The 22864-nt window shown below is 48.0% G+C and overlaps 1 protein-coding gene across 14 annotated transcripts in view; it reads right to left on the bottom strand.

Moving 5' to 3' along the window:
- Positions 1-22864, bottom strand: part of NAV2 (neuron navigator 2) — a 761975-nt gene that overhangs the window by 279487 nt on the left and 459624 nt on the right. For all 14 annotated transcript variants that reach the window (XR_014267924.1, XR_014267925.1, XR_014267926.1 and 11 more), the window contains exon 2: positions 5807-5924. Coding sequence is in view for 4 of the 14 variants with exons in the window: in XM_082476565.1 (XP_082332691.1) it covers positions 5807-5924 (118 nt within the window). In the remaining 10 variants the exon portion in view is untranslated. The remainder of the gene's footprint in view (positions 1-5806; positions 5925-22864) is intronic.

Genomic DNA, 22864 nt, shown 5'->3' with positions numbered 1-22864 from the left:
TAGCAGGTCATCAACAGAAAGCAGGTAGAGTCCGGCGTGTTGCCTGAATTTCCTGGTTGTGCTCAGAGGCAGCCCAGATGGTGGTGGAAAGTGAGCTGCTCTCATCCCCTCTCTGTCTTGGCTTCCTCCTTCTCTCCAAGCCTCTTTTGTTTATCCTGTTTCCCTCCCTCTCTCTCTCCTCTTTCCTCCCTTTCTCCCGCCCCTTCTCTCCTTCGCTCACTCCAACCCCTTCTGGCAACCTCCCTGAGTGACAGCAATGTAAGCGGGAGGAGGGAGGCCTGTCTCTCCCTCTTGATTCATGCTGTTTATCCTGGCCTCGTAAACCTTTCTAATAACTCACGGACATGGCACCGTGATGGGCTGGCAGGCAACTGCCGGCTTCGGGCAGCTCATGACTCAAGAAGATAATCATACTAATAAGAGGCTGAACACAGACACCCAACCCTCAGTCACTAAAGCAAGGGCATTAAGAGGCAGCAGCAAAAGGTCTATTTTCTGCCTAATGGGCAGAAGGCAATGACGGAAAAGTGTGGGCCCCAAGATATCCCACTATCTGGTACGACCAGCCCTAGGATGGATGGATAAAGAGATGGCTAGACCCTAGGGCCCATCTGGGCTAGATGGAGACTCAGGTAGGAGCAATGTCTGTGAAAAGCATCTAAGGTTTTCCTTCATGTTACACATCTTAGCTTTTAAAGGATTCCAACTCTCCATCATTAGAAATAGTAGAGGAGGTAGTAAGATCCCCAAGCTGAAAACCGACTCTTCAACCACTGGCCTTTGTTCCTTAGGTTAAAGCCCAGAATTCACTGCCCTGGTACCTGGTAGCCTGGCCTTATTTTGCCTTGTTGAGCCTCTGACTCTACCCTCCAGCCTTTCTACGCATTATTTCCTCCACCAGGAAAGCCCTCCCTGACCACTTTACCCAGCTAACTCCAAGTTTGAGGTCTTGGCTTATAGATAAATTCCTTGAGGAAACGTTCCCTGATTCCTACCCTCCTAACCCAGCCCCCCAGCTCCCCAGTCATGGGTCAGGCCGCATAGCACACGGATCCTTAATCATTATGCACAACATTCCTCCCTCCCAGGCCTAGGAACAGGTTGTCCCTTAAAAGGACAATCTCCCTGACTGCAAGTTTTTTTTGTTTTTTTTTTAATTTATTTATGGCTGTGTTGGGTCTTCGTTTCTGTGCGAGGGCTTTCTTCTAGTTGTGGCAAGCGGGGGCCACTCCTCATCGCGGTGCGCGGGCCCCTCACCATTGCGGCCTCTCTTGTTGCGGAGCACAGGCTCCAGACGCGCAGGCTCAGTAGTTGTGGCGCACGCTCAGTAGTTGTGGCGCACGGGCTTAGCTGCTCCGTGGCATGTGGGATCTTCCCAGACCAGGGCTCGAATCCGTGTCCCCTGCATTGGCAGGCAGACTCTGAACCACTGCGTCACCAGGGAAGCCCCTGACTGCAAGTTTTGAAGTACCTTCATTTAGATGTGTTCTTTTTAACTATTTTGAAGTAACTTCAAACCTACAGAAGAGTTACAGGAACAGTACAGAGAATTCCCATATAGCATCATCCATTCTCATTTTCTCCCTCTCTCGCTCCCTCCCTCTTTCTCTCTATAGGTACACTTTTTAAAAAATTCTGAATCAATTCAGTGTAGGCTACATAGATCATGTCCCTCACTCTTAGTATTTCCAAAGGACAAGGATATTATTTCATGGTACAATTTTAAAATTCTGAAAATGTAACATTACTATAATTCCAATATTCCAATTTTGTCAACTGACTCAAAATTGTCCTTTATAGCATTTTATGCCCCTGTATGGGATCCAGTCCAGGATCAGGCGGTACATTTAGTTGTCAGGTCTCTTTAATCTCTTTTCTTCTGGAACAATTTCTAAGCCTTTTATGTCTTTCACAGCACTGACATTTTGGAACAATTCAGGCCAGTTTTTTTTAACAGAATGTTCCACAATTTGGGTTTGTCTGAGATTCCTCAGGATGGGTTTCAGGTTTTCCATCCCTGATTGCAATACAACACTAAGTGATGTTGCACTCTTTTCGAGGTACCACGTCAGGAAGCACGTGACATCCAGCTGCTCCTCACCAGTGATGTACTTTTGATCACCTGGTCATGACGCCTCATTCTCCCATGTGGTTACTATGGTTCCCTTTGCAACTAATAAGCCATCAGTGGAGAGCCACTTTGAGACCATGTAAATAGCTGCTCTCCATCAAACTTTCTCCTCTAGATTTCAGCATCCATTGATGATTCCTGCCTTAACTAACCTTTACCATCACAGCTGCAACTCTTCTACATTTATCAGTCAACATTCACCCGAACAGTTGAGTTCTCTCTTCTCCTCCATTGATAGATCATCTATTTATGTATCTATCTATGAATACAGATTTGTAGGTTCCTATTTCATTCCACAGTTATAACCCACAATGGTCCTCAATTATTTTGATGCTCTAGTTGTCCCAGATTAGCTTGCTCTCTGTAGCCCTGGAGGGCAGAACTAGTACTTGTAGGGAGACACTACCAAGGAGGGGCAGATTTTGACTTAATGAAACAAGAGCTTTGAAAAAATTCTAACTCTCCATCATTAGAACTAGTTGAGGAGGTAGTAAGTTGCCCATCTGCTGACTACTTTAATAGACTCTGCTGACTACTTTTCATGGAAGCAATTCACACATCAGGTTGAGGCGTTTAAAAGGTCCCTTCCAAACCTTAGAGTTGCACCAGAGTCCTGGAAAGGAGGAGGGTGTGACATACAGTTTAGAGGAGCACTCAGAAGAATGCTAAATACTGGTAAGGGAAAACATCCGGGCCACCTTTTGGAAACAATCCGAGCCAGGCTTAGGGAAGCAAGGGTTGCAGTGAATAAAATTCTCATCCCTAATCTCCTCAACTCTTCTTGAACATCACTGCACGCCAGGTACCGTGTTAAATGCTGTGAACCCAGAAAGAAAGATGACTCAGACCCAGGCCTGGAGAGACCCAGGCCCAATACAGCAGTCAGTAGGATGACAGAGGAGGGTCCCTCCAGCTCTGCCTGGGGGAGCTAGGAAGTATCAGGGAGAAACTGACCTTTCAAGAATGAGTAGGAGCTCTCCAGCCAAAGAGCAACTGTAACCACTAGAATTCTGTCCAATACAGATGGAGTCACTAGGACTCCAATTCGAGGAAAATCTTAGGGAGAATAGAGAGAGATACACCCACCCCCAACACACATATGTGTGTGTGTATACACACACACACACACATATATGTATATATTAAAAACATGTACACATACAAATATACATTTTTACATTTTCCTTTTATAGGCACATGTGTGGGGGAAGCAGGGAGTATAGCGATTAATAGCTTAGCATCCTGGCCAGAGTGCTGTACCCTCCCGCCAGCCCCCCAACCAAGAGATCTGTGTTCACAAGACACTCTGAGATGAGATGTTCTGAACTGGCTGATGGACAGTCTAGGGAAGAAGTCACATAGGAGATGCCTATGTTTAGCTGCCTTCTCATCCCCCCGTATCCTGGGCCTCTGTTCTCCACACCCAGAGCAGAGGGTGTGAGCCTGGCACAGTCAGGGGTAGAGTTCCATGTGTTGACATCTGGCCTTACTTAGTAGGGAGTCCATGGGCAGAGGGAGCCTCTCCTGGAGGGCTGGGGGGAAGCAACTTGGTGGCCTGAGCGGCAGCCTGCATCAGTGGTACTAGCTTGAGCTTCTGAACTCGCAGTCCAGTAGTTCAGGCCCAGAAAGGTAACTGTCTAGGGAGGTTCAGCTCATCTGAATAGATTCAGGGAAGCATCCTCCTGAGCAATGATTAAAAACTGTGCTAGCTTACATTTCCCTAGCACTATGCTTAGTAAATTTGGGATACACATGTTACCATTCACCTTTGCTGGGCCCTGGCAGACACAACTAATCTATCGTGACACTCTGACATCGATTCAGAGGCCTCTTCATCTTTCTACACATATCTTTCTAGGCAGTGGCTACCAAGTCCTATCCAGAAACACCTTCCAGTATCCAAGCACATTTCATATCTGATACCTACCTTGTGCCTTTCCCAAGACTGCCACAAGATCAGACGAAGCAGGCATGGCTGCGCCCATTTTTTTTTTTTTTTTTAAAGATTTATTGATTGATTGATTGATTACTATGTTGGGTCTTCGTTTCTGTGCTAGGGCTTCCTGTAGTTGCGGCAAGCGGGGACCACTCTTCATCGCGGTGCGCGGGCCTCTCACTATTGTGGCCTCTTTTGTTGCGGAGCACAGGCTCCAGACGCGCAGGCTCAGCAGTTGTGGCTCACGGGCCTAGTTGCTCCGTGGCATGTGGGATCTTCACAGACCAGGGCGCGAACCTGTGTCCCCTGCATTAGCAGGCAGATTCCCAACCACTGCGCCACCAGGGAAGCCCTGCGCCCATTTTAAAGACAGGGAAACAGAGATGGCAGAGGCCATGTTCAGAGACCCATGTGGCAAGGAGCTGAGAGGGTCTTCTAGGAGCTGAGGGTGGCCTCCAACCAACAGTCAGGGAGAAACCAGGGCTCACGCTCCTAGAACTGCAAGTAAATGAGTTCTGCCAACAATCTGAGTAAGCTTGACCCCTTTCCCCAGTCAAGCTCCAGATGAGAACTCAAGCCTGACCAACACCTTGACTGCAGCCTTGCAGAGGCACCCAGCTAAGCCATGCTTGCACTTCTGATGCACAGAAATAGTTAATATATGTTGGGAGATAGTTAATATATGTTGTTTTAAGCCATTAAGTTTGTGACACTTTGCTAATACAGCAACAGCAAACTAATACAGGGAAGGAAGGAAAAAGGAGAGAAGAGAAGGAGGACCAATGGAAGCTGGTCTTCAATCAATCTTAGGACAGCAGGGAAGCATCTTTCTCTTTGAAAGTCCAAAATCTTCGCCTAAGGGCAACTTACCTATATTTTTAGGTACAGTCTCCACAGATGTGAGCAGAGCTAGAACTATACAAGGCTTCTTCTCACTTGAAGGACAAGCAACTTTTCCGTAAGAACTCACGCCTGAGGGGCTGGGGCTTCCGTCCTTTTTTTCTGCCTTCTCTTTTGGCATGAGTCGGCTGCTAAAGCTGCCAGCGACAACAATCAGCCTAATGCCATCTAATTGACCCCCCGCCTGCACGGTCTGCTCTAAGTTCTCAGGCAGGACCACTGGGGTGCTTCCCTTAAGACCCAAGGCAAAGCTGCGCCCAGCCTCCACCCACGTGCCTGCCCAGGGTGACTCCTCTCCTCCTGCACACAGCCAAGGCATTAAAAACCCCACCGCTCCACTTCCCTTCCCCTAGTATGAAAAATAGAACCAGCCCTCTGCGGAGTTTGATCCTTTGATTTCTCAGACCCGATTAGAGTTCACAGGAATAAACCAGCCCCATATTGCCTTTTTTTTTTTTTTTTTTTTTGAAATATTGCCAGAGTAATCCACAAAAAAGCACCATCGCAGGGGGGAAATGAGAGAGCCAGAAAGATGGTAGGAGGTAAGAAAGGGGACAGAGAGCCCCTCCCCAAACCACCAGCATTTCCCCCCAGCCACGGCTAGTCTTTCTTCTCAGAGACTCAAGATGAGATTGCCACGTGGGTGATCTTATCAGGAAAAGCAAGCTGGTACCCCCCCACTCCCCCGGCACAAGACAGAGTCAAAAAAAGTGTCATACATGTGACAGAAACACTGCATTTTTAGATGTCAGGGTTCCGGTCCCTCTTGCCAGACTCGGCCCCGTCTGGACTGGTCTCCATGGTAACTCATCCACCCCTGACGTAAAATCTGCTCTTACCCACAACCTGGATAATCTGGGCCAGGAGGACGCCGTCCGTCACGTCTTGCTGGAGATCCTTGATGAGACGTTTGTGGCCTGATTTGGCTAGATAATGATTGGCCCAGTCCGTGTAGATCTGCAAAAAAAGCAAACGGGCAACTTTAGGAACCCCGTCAGATTCCATCCGAGGCAGCTGCTGGGCCGGTATAGGAGCCACGGTCCCGCAGGCGAGCTGTCTGGGGCCAGCCAGCGCCATTAACATGCAGTGCATTGTGCCCATGGGGTATTCAGCTGGCCAGAGCCAGGCTTTCACCTATTGAGAGATCTGCCATCAAGGCTCAGGAGAAAGCTAAAGAAAGCTTCAAAACATGCAGAGGCCTGAATGGGACAGGGGACACGGAACTAAACAGTCTGCGCCAGACGGCTTTGAGAGGCTGCGGCTCTAAATGCAGGCGAGGTCCCCTCCGCCCCCCTGCCCTACCCCGCCCCTTCCCATCTTTTTCTCTTTATTGAGAAAACGTATGGGGAGGTTACCACCCAACAGGCATCTTTTCATGGGCCATTTCAGGGAAAGGAGGGCTATTGAGTTAGCTGAGTTCTCAGGAGCCTGGGTCCCTTGTAAAGGAGCCAAGTACCAAAACACAGAGCGCTTCAATTACTCTTGTGTGAGCGGGGTTATTAATGGCCTCACAATCATCTCAAATTTAATCAGTTTAACTTAAAAGCCTGGCATCATTTTCACAGTTGGGATTCTCTGAACAAAAAAAAACCCCAGCAAATTCCAACAGATTTAAACACAGCATCGGTGTGCACAGCGCCCGAAAGGCAGAGGCTGGGTCATCACGGGATCAGGAAAGCAGACCCCCTTGGGGGACGGAGAGACCTGCCCCTCCCAGTCACAGAATCATCGGCACAAAGAATATTTGCTTCCAACGAGCCAACAAACACAAGAAAACTCTCGCCTAAAAACTTCCTCCCTAAATGACATAAGCCAAAAACAAAACTGAACACCTCCTTGTCAATTCTGAGTGCTAAGTTTCACGCGTGGACTTGTGAGTTTGTGGGGGACGTGCAGGTCCTGTTTATCAGCACCTTTTTTTTCCCCCAGGAGGGATACAAACCCACGCCTGCTCAGAAAGAGAAGTATCCCACCTCAGCTGGGCCGTGTTTGCAGGTGCAGTTCACGGACTAATCCATGTGATGTCTCCACCCAAATGATGAAAGTGATCACTGTATCTCCACTAGCAGGCCTGCTCCGAGATCTCGCGTGACTCACAGAGCAGTGGAAGCTCCGGCCTCGCCCCAGCTCTCACTCTCCATCCTGTTCTTCCCAGCACTGTGCCCAGAGGACTCTCACACAGTGGGGTGCTGCCCTTTAAGGCCCCCGGAATGGGGACTGAGGGCCAGGGCCTGGACTTGCAAAGCAGGCCCTTCGAGGGAGGCGGCACCTCTGACTACTCCACCTGGGACCGTGAAGGCCTCATCCCAAGAGGGGCCAAGGCAGACGTGCACTTTCCACTTCCTCAAGCGCTGAGAACAGACGAGGCCTATCCACCCCCCAGCCCCCAACTCGAAGCCTCCACTGCAGAGACCCACACCACAATATGGTTCTATTTCACACCTCGGACCATGGCATCGAATCCTTAAATCCATGTCACTTTCCTACCTCATGACTCCCAAATTGTCAGATAGAAGCTCTAGTTCAGCAAGATCATTTTCAATTTCACAAGCACTGAGAAGGCTAAGGAAGTCGAGCGCCATCTTGGTCATTACAATGGCCAATCTGAGAGATCATTCGATGAAATTATTAAGAGGGAGAGAGAGAAAGGGAAAAACATTCAAAGGAAAAGAGAAAGACCTGGGTTCAAGTCCCAGCCCTGGAGGCTCCCCAGGGTGGGGATTTGGGTCTGTTTTGTTCAATTTCTCAACATGTATCTCTGGAGGAATGGGTGTATGACCTCAGGTGAGCTATTTAACTCTCTGAGCCTAGGTTTTCTTATCTGTAAAATGGAATAAATACCATGTACTTGTCAGTTCTTATGAGGACTGAGTGATATAACATATTCGAAAAAAAGTGCCTTATGCAGAGTAGGAGCTTAATAACAACTAACACATACAGAGCCTAATACATGCCAGACACTGGTACAGACACTTTACATGCCATTAACTCATTTCATCCTTATTCTCTGTGGTAGATGCTATTATTGTGTCTATTTTTCAGAGGAGAAAACTAAAGTGTAGAGAGGTAAAGTAACTTATCTAAGATCACAGGGAAGTGGCAGAGCCAGGATATGAACCCAGGCTGACTAACTCTAGAATCCCTTAGACACTCTCCAACACTCTGAATACAAATATAAATTATTCAGTTCACTCACCCCCTCCATGACACCGTCCTACTGACTCGGCTCATTCTCTGTTCAGTTATGTTCACACTGAAAGAATTGTTTAAAAATAAATAAAAACCCCAAACCTATCCATTGCTGTCTGAATGCCCTTTGGCAAGTCACTTGCCTTTTCTGGGCTTCAGTTTATCCAGCTGTAAAATGGGCACAGTAAGGTCTACTTCAGAAGGTGGTTGTGAAGACTCAGTGAAGCACCACCTGGAAGCCCCTGACCTGACCCACGTGGGACTCAGGAAGCAGAGGCAGCAGGTGGTCAAGAGGAGGGCACTGGAGTCAGCAGACCGCTCTAAATCTTAGCTGCCACGCAGCTTATTACGTCTGTGTCCTTTGGCCTGGGTGTCCTCATTTACAAGAGGGGATAATAATACCTACCTCATTGGGCCATTATGAAGGTGAAACAAGTTCATACACATAAAGGACACAGAATCTGACACATGCTAAGTGTTCAGTAAATAAAAAGAATAATTAGAAATTTGACTACCAGCATTATAAAATGGGCCAGAACAAAACCAGCCACAGCCTCTACCCTGAACCTCCAGCACACAAATGACTTGAAGACTCACTCCCCTTCTCTTTCACAAGGTACAATTTCGAGAGTCTGGAGCACACCCATCTGGAATCACAAACCACGGCAGACTGTAAAAGAAAAGCAGGCCAGAAACTGGCCAGGCTGGTCCAGAGAGTGATTCCAGGCTGGTATCTTCCCTAAACAGGAGATAGAGCACAGTGATGTCTCAAGCCCTGGAGGGATCCTACCATCTGAGGGTCTGAGGGACCACGAGAACATCCCAAAGCTTAAAGCCATCTGCCCTACAACCATCAGCTGAGGTGAGAACAGGCCACGGACAAGGACACCGCTGAGTGGGAGGGGATACAGGTACCTCTGCTCATTCCCTTCCTAGGTGATTAAGGGTATTTTAAAATAGACGTATCCTCCCTAAAGCCAGCCCTCTCTGTGTCTATACAATCCAGCAGGAAACCAAGGTTAAGCAAGCTTCTTTCAACAAGTACAGGGGTAACCCTCTCCCACTCACCCACCGGCACACACAGTGTGGAGCCCTGGGGAGGCCACACAGGTATCTGGTATACCAGGGAGAACTCTGAAAGTTCTATAGTGGTCAGAAATGGCTCTGCCAAAGAAGTGAACCTCTCTACTCCACACTGTTTAAGACAGGGCTCTTCTTCTCCCAACTCGAATCTACCTACATACCACAACCAACTTAATCTTCCAAGAGCACAGCCCTAGTCCTATCACCTGCTCACAAAATCATCAACGGCTCCCCACTGAATGAAAGGCAGATTTTTCACACTGCAGTTCAAGGCAGTCTTCTCATCCATCCACTCTTCCCCAGCCAGTGTCGACCTCACAGGGCAGGCAGTGCGTGGGTAAGTGAAAAGCTTGGGCTTGGGAACCAACCAAGTCAAGGTGGCCCTTGGCATGTGAATTTCTTTTCACCTCTCTGTACCTCAGTTTTATCCTCCATAAAATGGGAATTATACCAAATATATGATAAGGCAGGGAGGGACTGGCCAACTGTGACCCAGGCCAAACCCAAGGGACCACCTGTTTCTGTAAACAAAGTTCTGTGGGAGCCCAGCCACACCCATTTGTTATCTGTAGCTGCTTTCAGACCACAATGGCACAGCTGAGTAGTTGTGATAGAGGCTTTTGGCCCGCACAGCCTCAAATATTTACTGTCCAGCTCTTAACAGAAAAAAGTGGCCAGTCTGTGTCATAGGGACTGAATGACATAATATGCCTGCACATAGCAAGGGCTCAGTAATAATTACAATTACGCTCAGGAAAACTGGACCTCACACTTCCCCATCTCTGAACTCCTGCCACCCCACCCACCTGGGTGCCTCCACCTGGGGCCACCCCAAAAAACTCCATTCCTACCCTGGTTCCTCCAGGAAGTCACCCTTGATTTCCTCATTGCATCCCGAGCGAAGCAGAGAACCTGTTCGCTGGCACCACCTCCTCACCCCACCCCCAGATTGTGGCAGAGACAGTGTCTTTCAAGGCGGGCGCACAGCAGGTGGTCAGTAAGTGGTTGCCGGGGTTGAGCTGAATGGAGAGAAAAAGGGCAAACCCCTGGGAAACTGATTGCATTGGAGACTTAATGTGAGCTCTCAGTGAATCCTCAAACCAGGATCTCAAGTCTCTTTATTGACTGAAAAGAGGAAGGAATAGAGAAAATAAATCACTCCATAGTGCAAGCTCGTTAATCAGGACCCATCAAACAAGAATCATTGATTATCTGGAGTTTCCTCTCCCCAGCTCTCGACTTTCTGAAGAAGTGAGTCACAAGAAAATACCTAGATTTATTTTAAGAAACACCGTTTTCATGGGCCCCGCTACGCAATGACATACTTCAGCCCCATCCCTCTCACTTGCTGTGTGTTTGAAAGATTTTAAGCAAGGGCTAAGGCATGCAGGGCTTCCTCTGTAAGCCTCAGGCACTCAGAAGCAACTTCTCCAGAGCCTTTCCTTCCTCAGAGTTCTAAAGACTTAGGGCTTCTGTTGCTTTTACGCTGGAGCCCACTCATCCTTGATCGGCGAACTTTCAGTAGAAACGGGCAAGACAAAAAACCACACAGTTCTAGGAAAGAATAAAACAACCATCCCCACCCCCAACTCCAAATCATCACATCATTCCAGACAAAAGATAGGCTCTAGAATCGTTTCACACCAGTATCTGAAGGAGTCTTTCCCGCTCTGGCTCTGACCCATCTCGCTGAGTTTACCACGCTTCCCACCCCCTCTAACGGGAGACCCAGTGCTCCAGAAGCGCCCGGTGAGGGAAAGGAGCTGCTGTCAGAGGCTTGAAAGGAAAAAAGGGGAAGGAAGACAATGACAGCTGAAGAGCGAATTCGTTTTGATTCACTTTATTAGCCCTGACAGAATTTCAAGGAGTGTGTCATTTGTTTGCTTATAATTCCACATCATTCCATATCAAACAGGCTGAAATCAAAGAGGGAAAATCTCGACAGATCAAGCGAAGTAAAGAACCTGATTATTAGCTGTAACAAGAAAACTGATAAAAATTGCACTGCTGTTAAATCAGCGGGGAAGGTGCCAAGTTTATACTGCAATTAGCTCTCAAATGAAGGGGGTTGGGCAGCACTCTGAGAAAGAAACCTCCCAAAATTCCATAAAATAACTGCACCCAAAGTCATTGCCCTAACAACTCTAAATGCAGACCAACATGCCGGGCAGGCAGCGTGATGGGTCCTGAAGGCAGCAGATAGCTTTTAGCATAGCGGTTCCAGGAGGAAAAGAGTACAACGTATCTCTTAGCAGGAAATGCCAGGGTGGAGATTTAAGATACAAGTACACTAGTCGTTTAGCATCTGAGGTGGTTTCCAGTCCAACAGTTGTACAGAGAACTCAACTGTTCGGCCTCTATTCAATGTCCCACTCTAGACTCTGGAAACATCATCAACATCCTATCATTTCCATGACTGTGCAGTGTGTGGTTAAATGGTTTAGGTCTGATTGTCCTGAAGCACAAAAAATGGTATTGCAACAATAGTATAGAGAGAGTGTCCACCCAGCACCTGAATACCACAAAGAATGATTATTCAATTAGTCACAGTTTTAAGACAATCAAAATGCACCATTTGTTATTAAGGGCAAAGCTGGTTAACACATTCACTTCTGTATCCCCAGCATCTCGAAAAGAGCCCGGTACCTACCCCACAGGTGTGGCCACATGTCCACAGATCATTTTAACTGCCTGGGGTGAAGTAAGGGGCCTGAAGTTAGCTGGTGGCTTTTTCCCTCTTCCCCTCTCTCCCCATCAGAGTCTAATATATCCTTTCTTAATGTAGACCCTGCCTTGATTAAAACCACTGCCTTGAAACAAACATTCAAATGGGTGAATGGTGTCCCCAACCCTATACATTGGAAAAAGAGGGGGAGTACGGAGAAGCCAATCCAGGCCACACAGCCCAGCAGGGGCTGAGCCTGAACGCTGGCACTGCTCCCTGTTTTCTCAAAGGAAGAGTCCAGTTCTGCCCAGTGTCCGTGGTTCTCACTACATGCCCACCCTAGAGGTCAATGACTCTCCTCCATCCCCATGTTTGCCATCTCCCGATGCGTTACTCAGGTCATTTGTGGGTTTTCATCAACCACGGTAATTATACAAGGGCAGTGTGTCTGCAATCTCAGGAGCTGGCGTGGACCAGGGTTCAGATCTGGCTCTGCCTCTTACCAGCCAGGTGGCCCACGATGAGTCAGGGCCAGCTGAGCGCGGGGGGCCCTCACTTACACGGTGGTGATACGCAGGTTTGCTTTACAGACGAAATGAAAACATGTATGTCAATGGTTAACACAGTGTCTGGAGCACAGTACTGAATAAATGGTGTTTATTCATATTCAAATTAATATAAGTTTGGGGGGAATAAGTCATTCTACATTGCTGAGAGCTTCCACTTCTGAAAGCCAGTTTTTAACTATGCCATTGGGACTCTTTCCCAAATAGATTATCATGATCCCTGCTTTTTAAATTAACCCAATTCCATGTTTTCTTGATGACCTGTGGACGTCACTATGAATAGCATTTTGTTGCATACAAGGATGCCCTTAAGGCTGCAGAGTTGCTGGACTGTCTTTAAAAGACCCCAGAGTCCTTTAAAATTAGATGTAAAGTAAAAGAAGTACCATTCAAGCAGGAGCCTTGATAGGACTTTTCCATTGATGAAAACACCTAAGTGGAAGGCTTCTGTGGCACCCCTCTGAGCTGCTCGGAGAGTCGGTAGGGAAGGCTTCTTGGCTCTCGGCTAGTCTCTAGCCACGTAAGGCTGCTAGAAAGCTGGGCTCCAGGAGCACCTAGATGTGACTGGGGTCTGTATCTCCCACGCGAGCACGTGCAGAATGGGACTGCCAGCCCCCCGTGCTCAATATATGTTTTGGAACATGGTTCACAGGATCTTGTTTACACCAGGGAGTATACATCCCTGTCTGGACCCAGAAGATAGCAGCAGGGGGAGGGAGGAGCCCACTGCTGGTTTTCTCCCTTTTTAACTGGCAGTAACCTACATACTTGTATGCACAACCACCAAAGAGCCACCCTGACACCTGCCCATATGTATGCTTCTGTCCCTAAGGGATATGCACACGTGTACACACACATACACAGCAGGTGACTAGAGGAGGGGCAGGGCTTATCGCTAATCCGAATTTCCATCCACTCCCCTCACCACCCTTCCTCCTACTTTACCTCTGAATGATATCAAGTCAAGATAAGGTGCTCAGAGCTGCATGTACGCCCTGGTGCCTTGAGCAAACCCTGCCTGAGCAGCCGCCTCTGCTGGGTCCCACTCTTGCTGCAGCCTTGTGTAGGATGCTAACTATCATCCGCCAAATTCTATGGTGAATTGATAAAGAGAGCACCTTCTAGGGTCAGACTGCTTAGGTTCCAGACATGCCTCAACCACTTCCCGGCAGAGTTATCCCAGGCAAGTTCCTTAAACTATGTCTGAGCCTCTGTTTCCTCATCTGTAAAATGGGTCGACTCCCTATTCAGGTTCTTGTGAGATTGAAAAGAGGTCATCTAAATGGGAAGGAAATCTAAAAAAGAGGGGATATATGTTTACGTATAACCGATTCACTTTGCTGTACAGCAGAAACACAATACGGTAAAGCAACTATAGTCCAATAAAAATTAATTTAAAAAAAAGATGATGAGAAGGAAAAAAAAAAAGAGGTCATCTAACAATGCCCGGTGCATAGTAAGGACACACAGTGTGTTAGTGCCAATTATCATTACCATGAAGACGATGCCATGCACTGTGAACACGTGGCAAACAACGGATTCCTTTAGTTCCCAACTCACCTGTGAGGAAGGTATTATTTCCCCCATTTTACAGATGAGGAAATGGAGGCTCTGAGAGGGGAAATGACTGTCCCAATGTCACACACTAGTATGCAGCCTTTGACAGCAGAGACTCTGGTTCCTAATGATGCTACACTGCTCCTCAGAGGCCCACGCATGAGCCGCGAGCTACAGAAGGGTGAGTGTCACGGCCGCGTGGGAAAAGCAGCCAGTGAGGGTGAGGCTCATTGCACAACAGGCACCTCAATGTCACCCGCGCCTGCCCCTGGGAACACAGTTGGCTGCTTGTCACTCATGCCTAACAGATCCAAGAGGGGAGCTGACACTTTCCCATGTCACCAAAGCACAAACCAAACATCATTTCACAACAGTGTCACCATCGCAAAAATAAAAATGCCAGTACAACAGGAGTTACCACTGCAGGGTTGTATCCGGATGGGAAATGCTCAGGAGCAAAGTCCCCCAGTTCCTCCCGCCTGAAGTGGACCAGGCCGGCCTGGGAAGGGCCCCTCAGCCACACAATGGTGGCATTGTCTTGCGGGAACACCAACCAGCCGCAGGTGGGCGTGCACAGCAACTCCAGAGGTTTTGAAACTGTGCCTCTAGAAAAACACACCAGGCTGGTGAATGTGCAGGGAGGCACTGGTGAGATCTTAAGGATGAGCACGTAGGCGCCTGCTTACCCCACACCTTGGGTTGACCCACCTTCGATGCCTAGGATGCCCCTCGCTTGCTTGCACTCTGTCCTCCTGGGATAGGCTGTGCTCTGCCCTGCACTTGACAGGATACACAGTCCTTTCCCATTTGTTTCCTCACTATGGCCACCACCTGTGCACGAGGGGAGGATGTGCTTCTGTTGAGAGCCTACTGTGTGCCAGGCATTTTCTACCTGTGATCTCATCCACAATCTCTCCCTGCTGGAGTGACAGCTGCAGGAGAACAAAAATTCTCATCTGCTTTGCTCACTGAATTTTTCCAAACATCCAGGATGGTGCCTGGCACACAGTAGGTGCTCACTAAATATCTGCTGACTAAATGAGTCATCCCCATTTTACATACTGGAAAACAGAGGCTCTAAAAGGTTAAGAAATGTACATGGGGTCCCACAGCTAACAAATGGTGATGCTCCATTTGAGCCAGGCAGCCTGGTCCGGCGGCCACCAGCCCTTACAAAACACGTGCATCCAGGTCTCCCGAGGGCCTCCCTGGAAAGTCAAATAAGGCCAAGTGAGGATGAAGACTATCACATCACGGGTGCCTTCAGAATAAAACTGGGTTCCCCCTGCGGCACTTCCTCTCACCTACTCCAACCTTAGAAGCAAGATCTGAATAACTTTTACCATAATGTCCAGCATCTCCAAGAAAGCCAAACGTCAGAGCCCACTTGGAATTTCTCAAGTATTTTCTCTCCCTTCCTGTGTTCATTAGTTACTAACTAGAGATATTCTCTTCCCAAGAGCTTCCTCTATGGCTGTGATGGGAACCAGGTCCCCGCCCAAGGCAGGCCTGGAGGGAGGGAAGGAGGAGATGGGGTGGAGGGTAGGCGGAGCTGCTGAGTACACTCTTTGACAGCAAACATCCCCAAACCCAACAAGAGCTTGTGAGAGCTGCCTGGCAGGGTGGCCACACCTGAGGGGCTGGTGACAACCTGGGTAACAATACAGACCTCCCTCCCGCCTGGTCATGAACTGACCTTTTAAATATGAGCCTCCCTCCGGTCCTCCAAGCCTCCACAGTTCCCCTCATCTGCAGACTGCAGGTAAGGGGGTGCCGGCCATTGCACTTCTCGGTCGCTCCTGTCCAGCCCAGATGCCTCAGCTTAGCTTCCCAGGCACAGGCTCCCCAGGATTTTGGCCCTACCAGGTCCAGTCAAGACCTTGGAGTCCTGGGTAGCCTCTGGTAGGTTGCTTAACCTCTCTGAGTCTGTCTCCTCTTCACAGGATTGTTAAATGCATAAAGGGAAATATTAGACCTAAGGGACCTCACACATGTGGACACGGAGTATGGCAAGGCGTTGAGCAAGCCACTTTCTGAGCCTCAGCTTCCACATTTGTAAAATGGGATAATAATTTACTATCTACTGTGAGGACTACATGAGAATGTTTGGAAAGTCCTTAGCACAGTGCCTGGCACTTAGGTGGAACCTTTAAATTTTTTTAAACTTGTTTTTATTTTGGGCCGCACCATGCAGCATGCAGGGTCTTAGTTCCCCAACCAGGGATCGAACCCGTGCCCCCTGCAGTGGGAGCACAGGGTCTTAACCACTGGACCGCCAGGGAAGTCCCAGGAACCTTTAAATGTTAGTTTCCTTTTCTGCCTCGTCTCCACGTCCCCAACCCACAAATTCCTCTGGTCCACCACTCACACCACAGGCTCTGTGCCACGTTAACCTTCGGTCCCTGCTGGTGGGTTTTCTGGTCTGGCGTGTCCTCCCGCATCCCCTCCGTTTGGCAGGATGTTCTTTTCTAGAAACCAGCCCCGACTGCCAGGCTTCTCTCCCTTCTTTGAAATCCTAGTGCACCTACAATTAAATATACCTGCGTGCCTAGCTACCCAGCCCCTGTACCTTTGCCCACACCATCCTCTCTGCCAGCAGTGCCATCTCTACCCCACCACCTGGCAAATGCCTATTCGATGTCTTAAAAGCCTAGTCAAGTGTCCATCCCTGTAAAGCCATTCCCAACTCACTGTCTCACTCCCAACAGGAAATTCTTTGTTCCTTCTTCTTGGCTCCAAAAGCACTTTGCACATGGCTTCATCATGGTTATTATAACCATCCACATCTCACCTGGGGGCTTCTCCAGGGTAGAGAACAAATTTTCTACATCTTTGAAACATTAGCACAATGCCTGACTCCCTACAGGAGCTCAATAAACAAGCACTTACTGACTTACTGGAGGGTCAACGGGTGGACGGATGGACAAGAAATGGAGGGGTAGACCAGTGAACGTTCAGATGGATGGACAGATAGATGGATGAATAGATGGGATGGACGAATGAATCTGTCCCCCTTCACTGCCTAGAACATAAAGTCCATGAAATCAAGACGATGATTCATGTATCTCTTAGACCAGTCGTAGCACAAGACACAGAACAGGCACTGGTAGGTAACACTTTGCTGTGAGAATTTCCAGCAACACGGTAGTGACCCACCTGACTGTGGACATTAAAGTGTTCTTTAAAACGATACACACACAGAAACACACACATGCTAGAGTAGGCTTGTACTGGCTCTGGAGAGTTGACTGTTAAACTTTTAGGAAATCTGTGAGTTAGCTGTTAACCAGCCATTAATTATAAAGGAATATCAGAAAGTGAAATTTAAGAAAACAATCCCATTTACAACTGCATCGAAAATAAGATACCAAAGACTGAGTTCTCACCTTTGGGCAGTTGTTTTCTAGTTGTTCAACTCTGCATTACCACATTGGCCTAAAATTATTCAAAATATTCTCTGAAAGGATTAATAGGAAATGATGAGACATTCCTGATCTCCAGGAATGTCCATCTCCAGTAGACAGATATTGGGACAGATAGATTGGGACTATCTCCAGTGGATAGTCCCAATCTCTCTACAGTGTTGTCGTATGAGGTGATCCTGAATCCCAAGAGACCAATTCATCCATAATTACAATTACAGAATTTCAGTGACTGAAGAACCTCTGGTGATCTGATACAACCTTAAATTTATAGTTGAAGAAAGTGAGGCCAATTTAAGTTACTTTTATGTTATCCCCAAACTTAAATATATGGCCCTATATGGACCTGAAAACAAATACATAGGCCAATCATCCATGAGGTCACAACCAAACATACACGAAGCAAATAAAAATGCACTCTTTTGTATGATAAAGCTGAACTTAGAAAACTGATCATTCTGAAAAAATAATTTAATCTAAAATTGTTCAATTTAAAATCCCTTTTCCAATTGTATTGAGATTTAATCTACATGTAATGTACTGCATATATTTCAAATGTAAAATTTGATGAGCTCTGATCTACATACACCCACGAAAGCATCCCTACAATCAAGATAACAAATGTTGGAATCTAAAAAAAAAATGGTTCTGATGAACCTAGGGGCAGGACAGGAATAAAGATGCAGAAGTAAGAGAATGGAGTTGAGGACACGGGGTGGGGGGGAAGGGTAAGCTGGGACGAAGCGAGAGTAGCATTGACATATATACACTACCAAATGTAAAATAGATAGCTAGTGGGAAGCAGCCGCATAGCACAGGGAGATCAGCTCGGTGCTTTGTGACCACCTAGAGGGGTGGGATAGGGAGGGTGGGAGGGAGACGCAACAGGGAGGAGATATGGGGATATATGTATACATATAGCCGATTCACTTTGTTATACAGCAGAAACTAACACAACATTGTAAAGCAATTATACTCCAATAAAGATGTTAAAAAAGAAAAAGATAACAAATATTTCTACCAACCCCAAGAACTTCCTTGCAACCCTTTATAATCCGTCCCTCACTCTACCACTGCTGCAAGACTAACACGGATCTGCTTTATGTCATTACAGATTCACTTAGGCTTTCTGAACTGTATACACATAGAATTATATATACTTTAAAATTACATTATATAAACTTACAATTAAATCTTTAAAGGTAGTCGTACTCAAAACTCATCACTTCCTTTAAAATTATCTTTCTACATTTTGCCATTGTTTATGCTCGAGGTGATTTACATCTATTTCCTCCACATGAGAGAAACAGTATATAATGGTATAGTCTTGCACATCTCTTGCCAGTTCAGAGATGTCACATTTGGTAGACTGAAATCAGCCTTGGTAGAGGATTTACCTTGGAAATCAGCAAGTGCTACCTATCAATTGTGAGCCCACTGCTAACCGCCACTAGGCGCGCATAGGTGAGTGGTGGGGGTGGGATGTTCCTTTCTTCCCCCTCCCCCCTCCCCCCAACCCCACACCAAGGAGGAGCTTCTTTGTTACGTAAAATAATGTGTATGAGTGTGCAAATTTAGAGGAGTGCAGACTGAGCTAAAATGCTTTGCATCAGAAAGACAGAGTTCAGGCAGAGAAAGAAGAGGTTTGGAGCTGGACTGACTGGGAAGCAGGAAGGCTGTGTGGGTGGGGAGGAAGGAAGAAGCCCTGGAGACAAGATCAAGGGGCATTTAATGAACCTGTGCATGGTCCAAATGCAGCCCTTTCAAATCTTCAATAAAATCTATATTCTTACCGGTGCTTTCTAGGGCTAGTGGAATCCTTCTTAGGAAGGCCTAAGGTGCCACGTCCTGCTTCCCAGTGGGTGAAGGGGCAGGAGAGAGTGAGCCAGAGCCAGTTAGGTTACTCCCGTTCCAGAGTGATGAGCTTTATCCACAGGGCCGAGGGGTAGATGGCGAGCTCGTGGTACCCCTATGTAGCACCGAACTGGGTGCCTGTCCTAAGGTACTCACTCAAGGAATGCTGGCAGACAGGCCCTCTTGGTGGCCTCATCCCTCCTCCCGCACAAGCCTCCTGGATTCCAGCATCAGTCTCCCAAATATTTATGGTCCACAAGCTGCCTCGCCCCTTCCTGCCCCTTACACTGACTCCGCCACCCACCGAGGTGTCCCAACTGGCCCTGCTCCCGATCTCCCCATTCCCGGGCACTGGGCCTGGCCCCATCTCAGCCTGACCCTGGTGGTCAAAACTCACCTGACATGTTCCATTCCATTCCATCAGGGCTTCCTAGGTCCCAGGTATGCAGCTCTTCCAGGGATGGCCTGGTGAGTCACTGTTCCCAACTAACATTTACGTTCCCAATGGAGTCATCAATGCTTTACTTCCAGGAGATGGCTAGGGGGAAAGGCAACCACACTGGCAAGCTTGGGAGAGAGTTTTTTGTCTTTTTTAAATGGTAAAAGGGTTTTTTGGGGCCAATCAGATCACTGCAGGTGAGCGGCCGGCCAATCAGATCACTGCAGGTGAGAGCAGTACATTGCTCACTAAAATTCACAACCCACGGGACAAACTGTGTGCACTCTTGCTAACTGTTTGAGGATGCTCCCTTACCCAGGAAACCTGAGTAGTGGATGACAGTTTAAGGATTTCCCCTGGGTCAGGTTTCTTGAGAAGATTAAGCAGCCAAAGCAGGCTGATTCATCAGGAAGAAGCAGATCCAGAGAAGACCCCAAGCATGGGGGCCGGGGGCAGTCCCCTTTTCTGCGTGAGGGGCCGTGAGGCGGGGGCAAAGCAAGATGGTGGGTGGGGCTCCACCCAGAGAAAGAGGGTGGGGCACAGCTGAGGGGCCCTGGGAAATAAACGGGGTACCATGTGTCCTTATTCTCCCCCACTTCCAGGCAGGTTTATGGTTGGCACAGAAAAGGTGACAGCCATGAACTCTCTGAATTTTATGTTAGTGACAAGGAGAAAATGGTGTGCAGTGGTTAAGAGGGTGAGGTCAGATCTGGGATCAGATCCTGGCCTCATCTCTGAAGGTATCCAAATCCAGGCAAGTCACTTAAACGCAAGCTCAGTTTCTTCATCAGTAAAATGGAGATAATAATGGTACCTAGTGCATAAACTTATATTAAGGATTGATGAGAAAAAATGTGCAGCACCTGTGAGCCCACGCACACAGGTACCCAATGAGGGGTAATGATGCTTATTAAGGAAGGTCCAGGTGCTCCAAGGGGAAACTTAGAAGGTCTGGCATCCTCAAAAATGGTCAGAGAGCTTCGTCCCATTGGGCAGAGAGGCACTAGGCTTGCCAGAGACAGTGCTATGTCATTTGTGGGAAAGTTGTGTGACAAAGGCTTTAAAAATCTCTGGAGATAGGCAGTTCCCAGCAGTGGCTGACGTTGCCCTGCCCCAGGAAACGCTGCCCTGTTCGTTCTCCATTTAGGAGCCTCCTTCCTTCCTGAGTAACTCCATGGCCAAGAGACTTGGCCACGGTGGAAGTGGCCGTTGTGCCCCGGGCCCCTCTCCAGCCCAGATGTAAGAGCTCTCAGGCCTGGGGAAATCTTGGGGGTTCTGTGTTTTGTATTTTTATAATAGGCTTTTACTAGGAGGACTACCAGATACCAAGCTGGCACCCAAGAAAGAAGGGGCCAACCTGGCCCGGAGCACAAAAGAACGATTTGCACAAAGATACTGTTTATTCTACAAAGTTCTGGAAGCAAGCCCCAACTGATTCATCTCAAGAAGAATACATAAAGTCTTAACTACAACTCAGCCACTACCTCCCATCTGCGGTGCTTATAACTTATAAAGCCCTTCTGTAGATACAATCTAATCTGAGCCACACCACAATCCTGGGAAAAGGGGGAGGCGGTCGCACTGCATTCTCCCCACTTCATAGATGAGGAAAGGGAGAGCCAGCTGGTCAATGATTAGCATCAGCACTGCGGCCCAGGTATTCTCACTCAGTCCAGCCATCTAGGTGTCACTCGACAGGTACCAACACCAAGCCAGGTCATTGACGTGCCGTGATGGGGAGGGAGTTCTAGGACAGAACGGGAGGGAGTCTTCTCTTCCTAAGGAAATCAGAATTCAAGTTCCGTGTGTGTCCAGCCAGGCTCAGCAGGAGATGGAAATCCCCATGCAGAACACGAGATGTGTTCATCGAAGCTCAGAATCACATACCACAGCTTCCTCCTACTGAAATGTCTATTTTTAACATCCTACCTCAAAAGAAATCACTTCCATGGGGCTGTGAGCCTAGATCCCGGAGCTAAAATGTCAAAGTAATGACCCAAAGACATCTCCATCAGTCACGCTTGGCCTAGGTATTGTTAGACCTCTAAAGCAAAAGACACACCGGTGTCCAATATCCCAGTAGCCCTCTACCTCTAATGAGCCAACACACCCAGAGGACGGAGGCCACAGAAGGATATAAAATATTCGGAGGGCTCCACAGAGAGGCTCATATGGAAAATGGCCTCAAAGCTGCATCAGAAGATAGCTCCATGCGGGTTTTTTTCTACATGGTTCACACCAACTCCATTCATACCCTTGCACGTAAAGGGCAAGACTACCCCCTCACCTAAGCAAACGTTTCGTGGCTTAAACATTTTACAATCAAGCATTCCAAGGTCAGTTATACCCAGTAATCATTAAACAAAGAAGAGAAATTCGCTCTTCCCCAGAAAATGCATCCTTTCTACACCTTATAACAATGTTGCCTAGAAAGTTGAGTTGGGGGGAGGGGCAGGGATACATTCTGGGAAGGGGAGGATAAACTACACCGTTGTTTGCGAGCGAAACGAAAACACAGCAAAGTGACTGGTCTGATTATCAAACCAGGGCGCCCCTCTGCCACAAGCATCAAGACTGCCATTGGCCCCAGGGTCGCATTAACTGTCTGAAGGTGAAGGAGACATAAAGGAAAAGAAATACATCTTGCCTTTTTGCTCTGTGTTGCAAGATCCCAAACGGATTCCCCACAGTAAATGGAAAGCCACAGGGGCAGCTGCTGTCCGGCTTGAAAGATCCTGTCCAAGTTGTCCGACCAGCAGTGGGGGAGGTCAGCGGTGCCCTGCCTGGGCCATTCCTGGTCTCACAGGATGGGAAATCACTTCGAGTTACCTCCCAAACAGATCCTTTCTGCAGTGAAGCCCCCTGGAGGACTCCCTTACACCTCTTCAGACCTTTACAGAGGTCAGTCTTGTTTCCCGTTTGCACCTGCTGAGGCCCACAATTGAGAAAACACCCAGACCTGCCACACCTGTTGGCGTCTGCGGCCCTCCAGATTGTTGCCTTTGGTTTATGCGACTGTATTTTTTCAGGCCGTCAACAGCTTCTAGACAGATTCTTCCCTACCTGCTCTAAAAATACACCACTGGGTCCTCACCCTGCGAGGACACAGGAAACAAAAAGTG

This window comes from Balaenoptera physalus, assembly GCF_965194825.1.
Source record: "Balaenoptera physalus genome assembly, chromosome: 10".
NCBI classification, from domain to species: Eukaryota; Metazoa; Chordata; class Mammalia; order Artiodactyla; family Balaenopteridae; genus Balaenoptera; species Balaenoptera physalus.
This window is presented reverse-complemented; position numbering and strand designations above follow the sequence as displayed.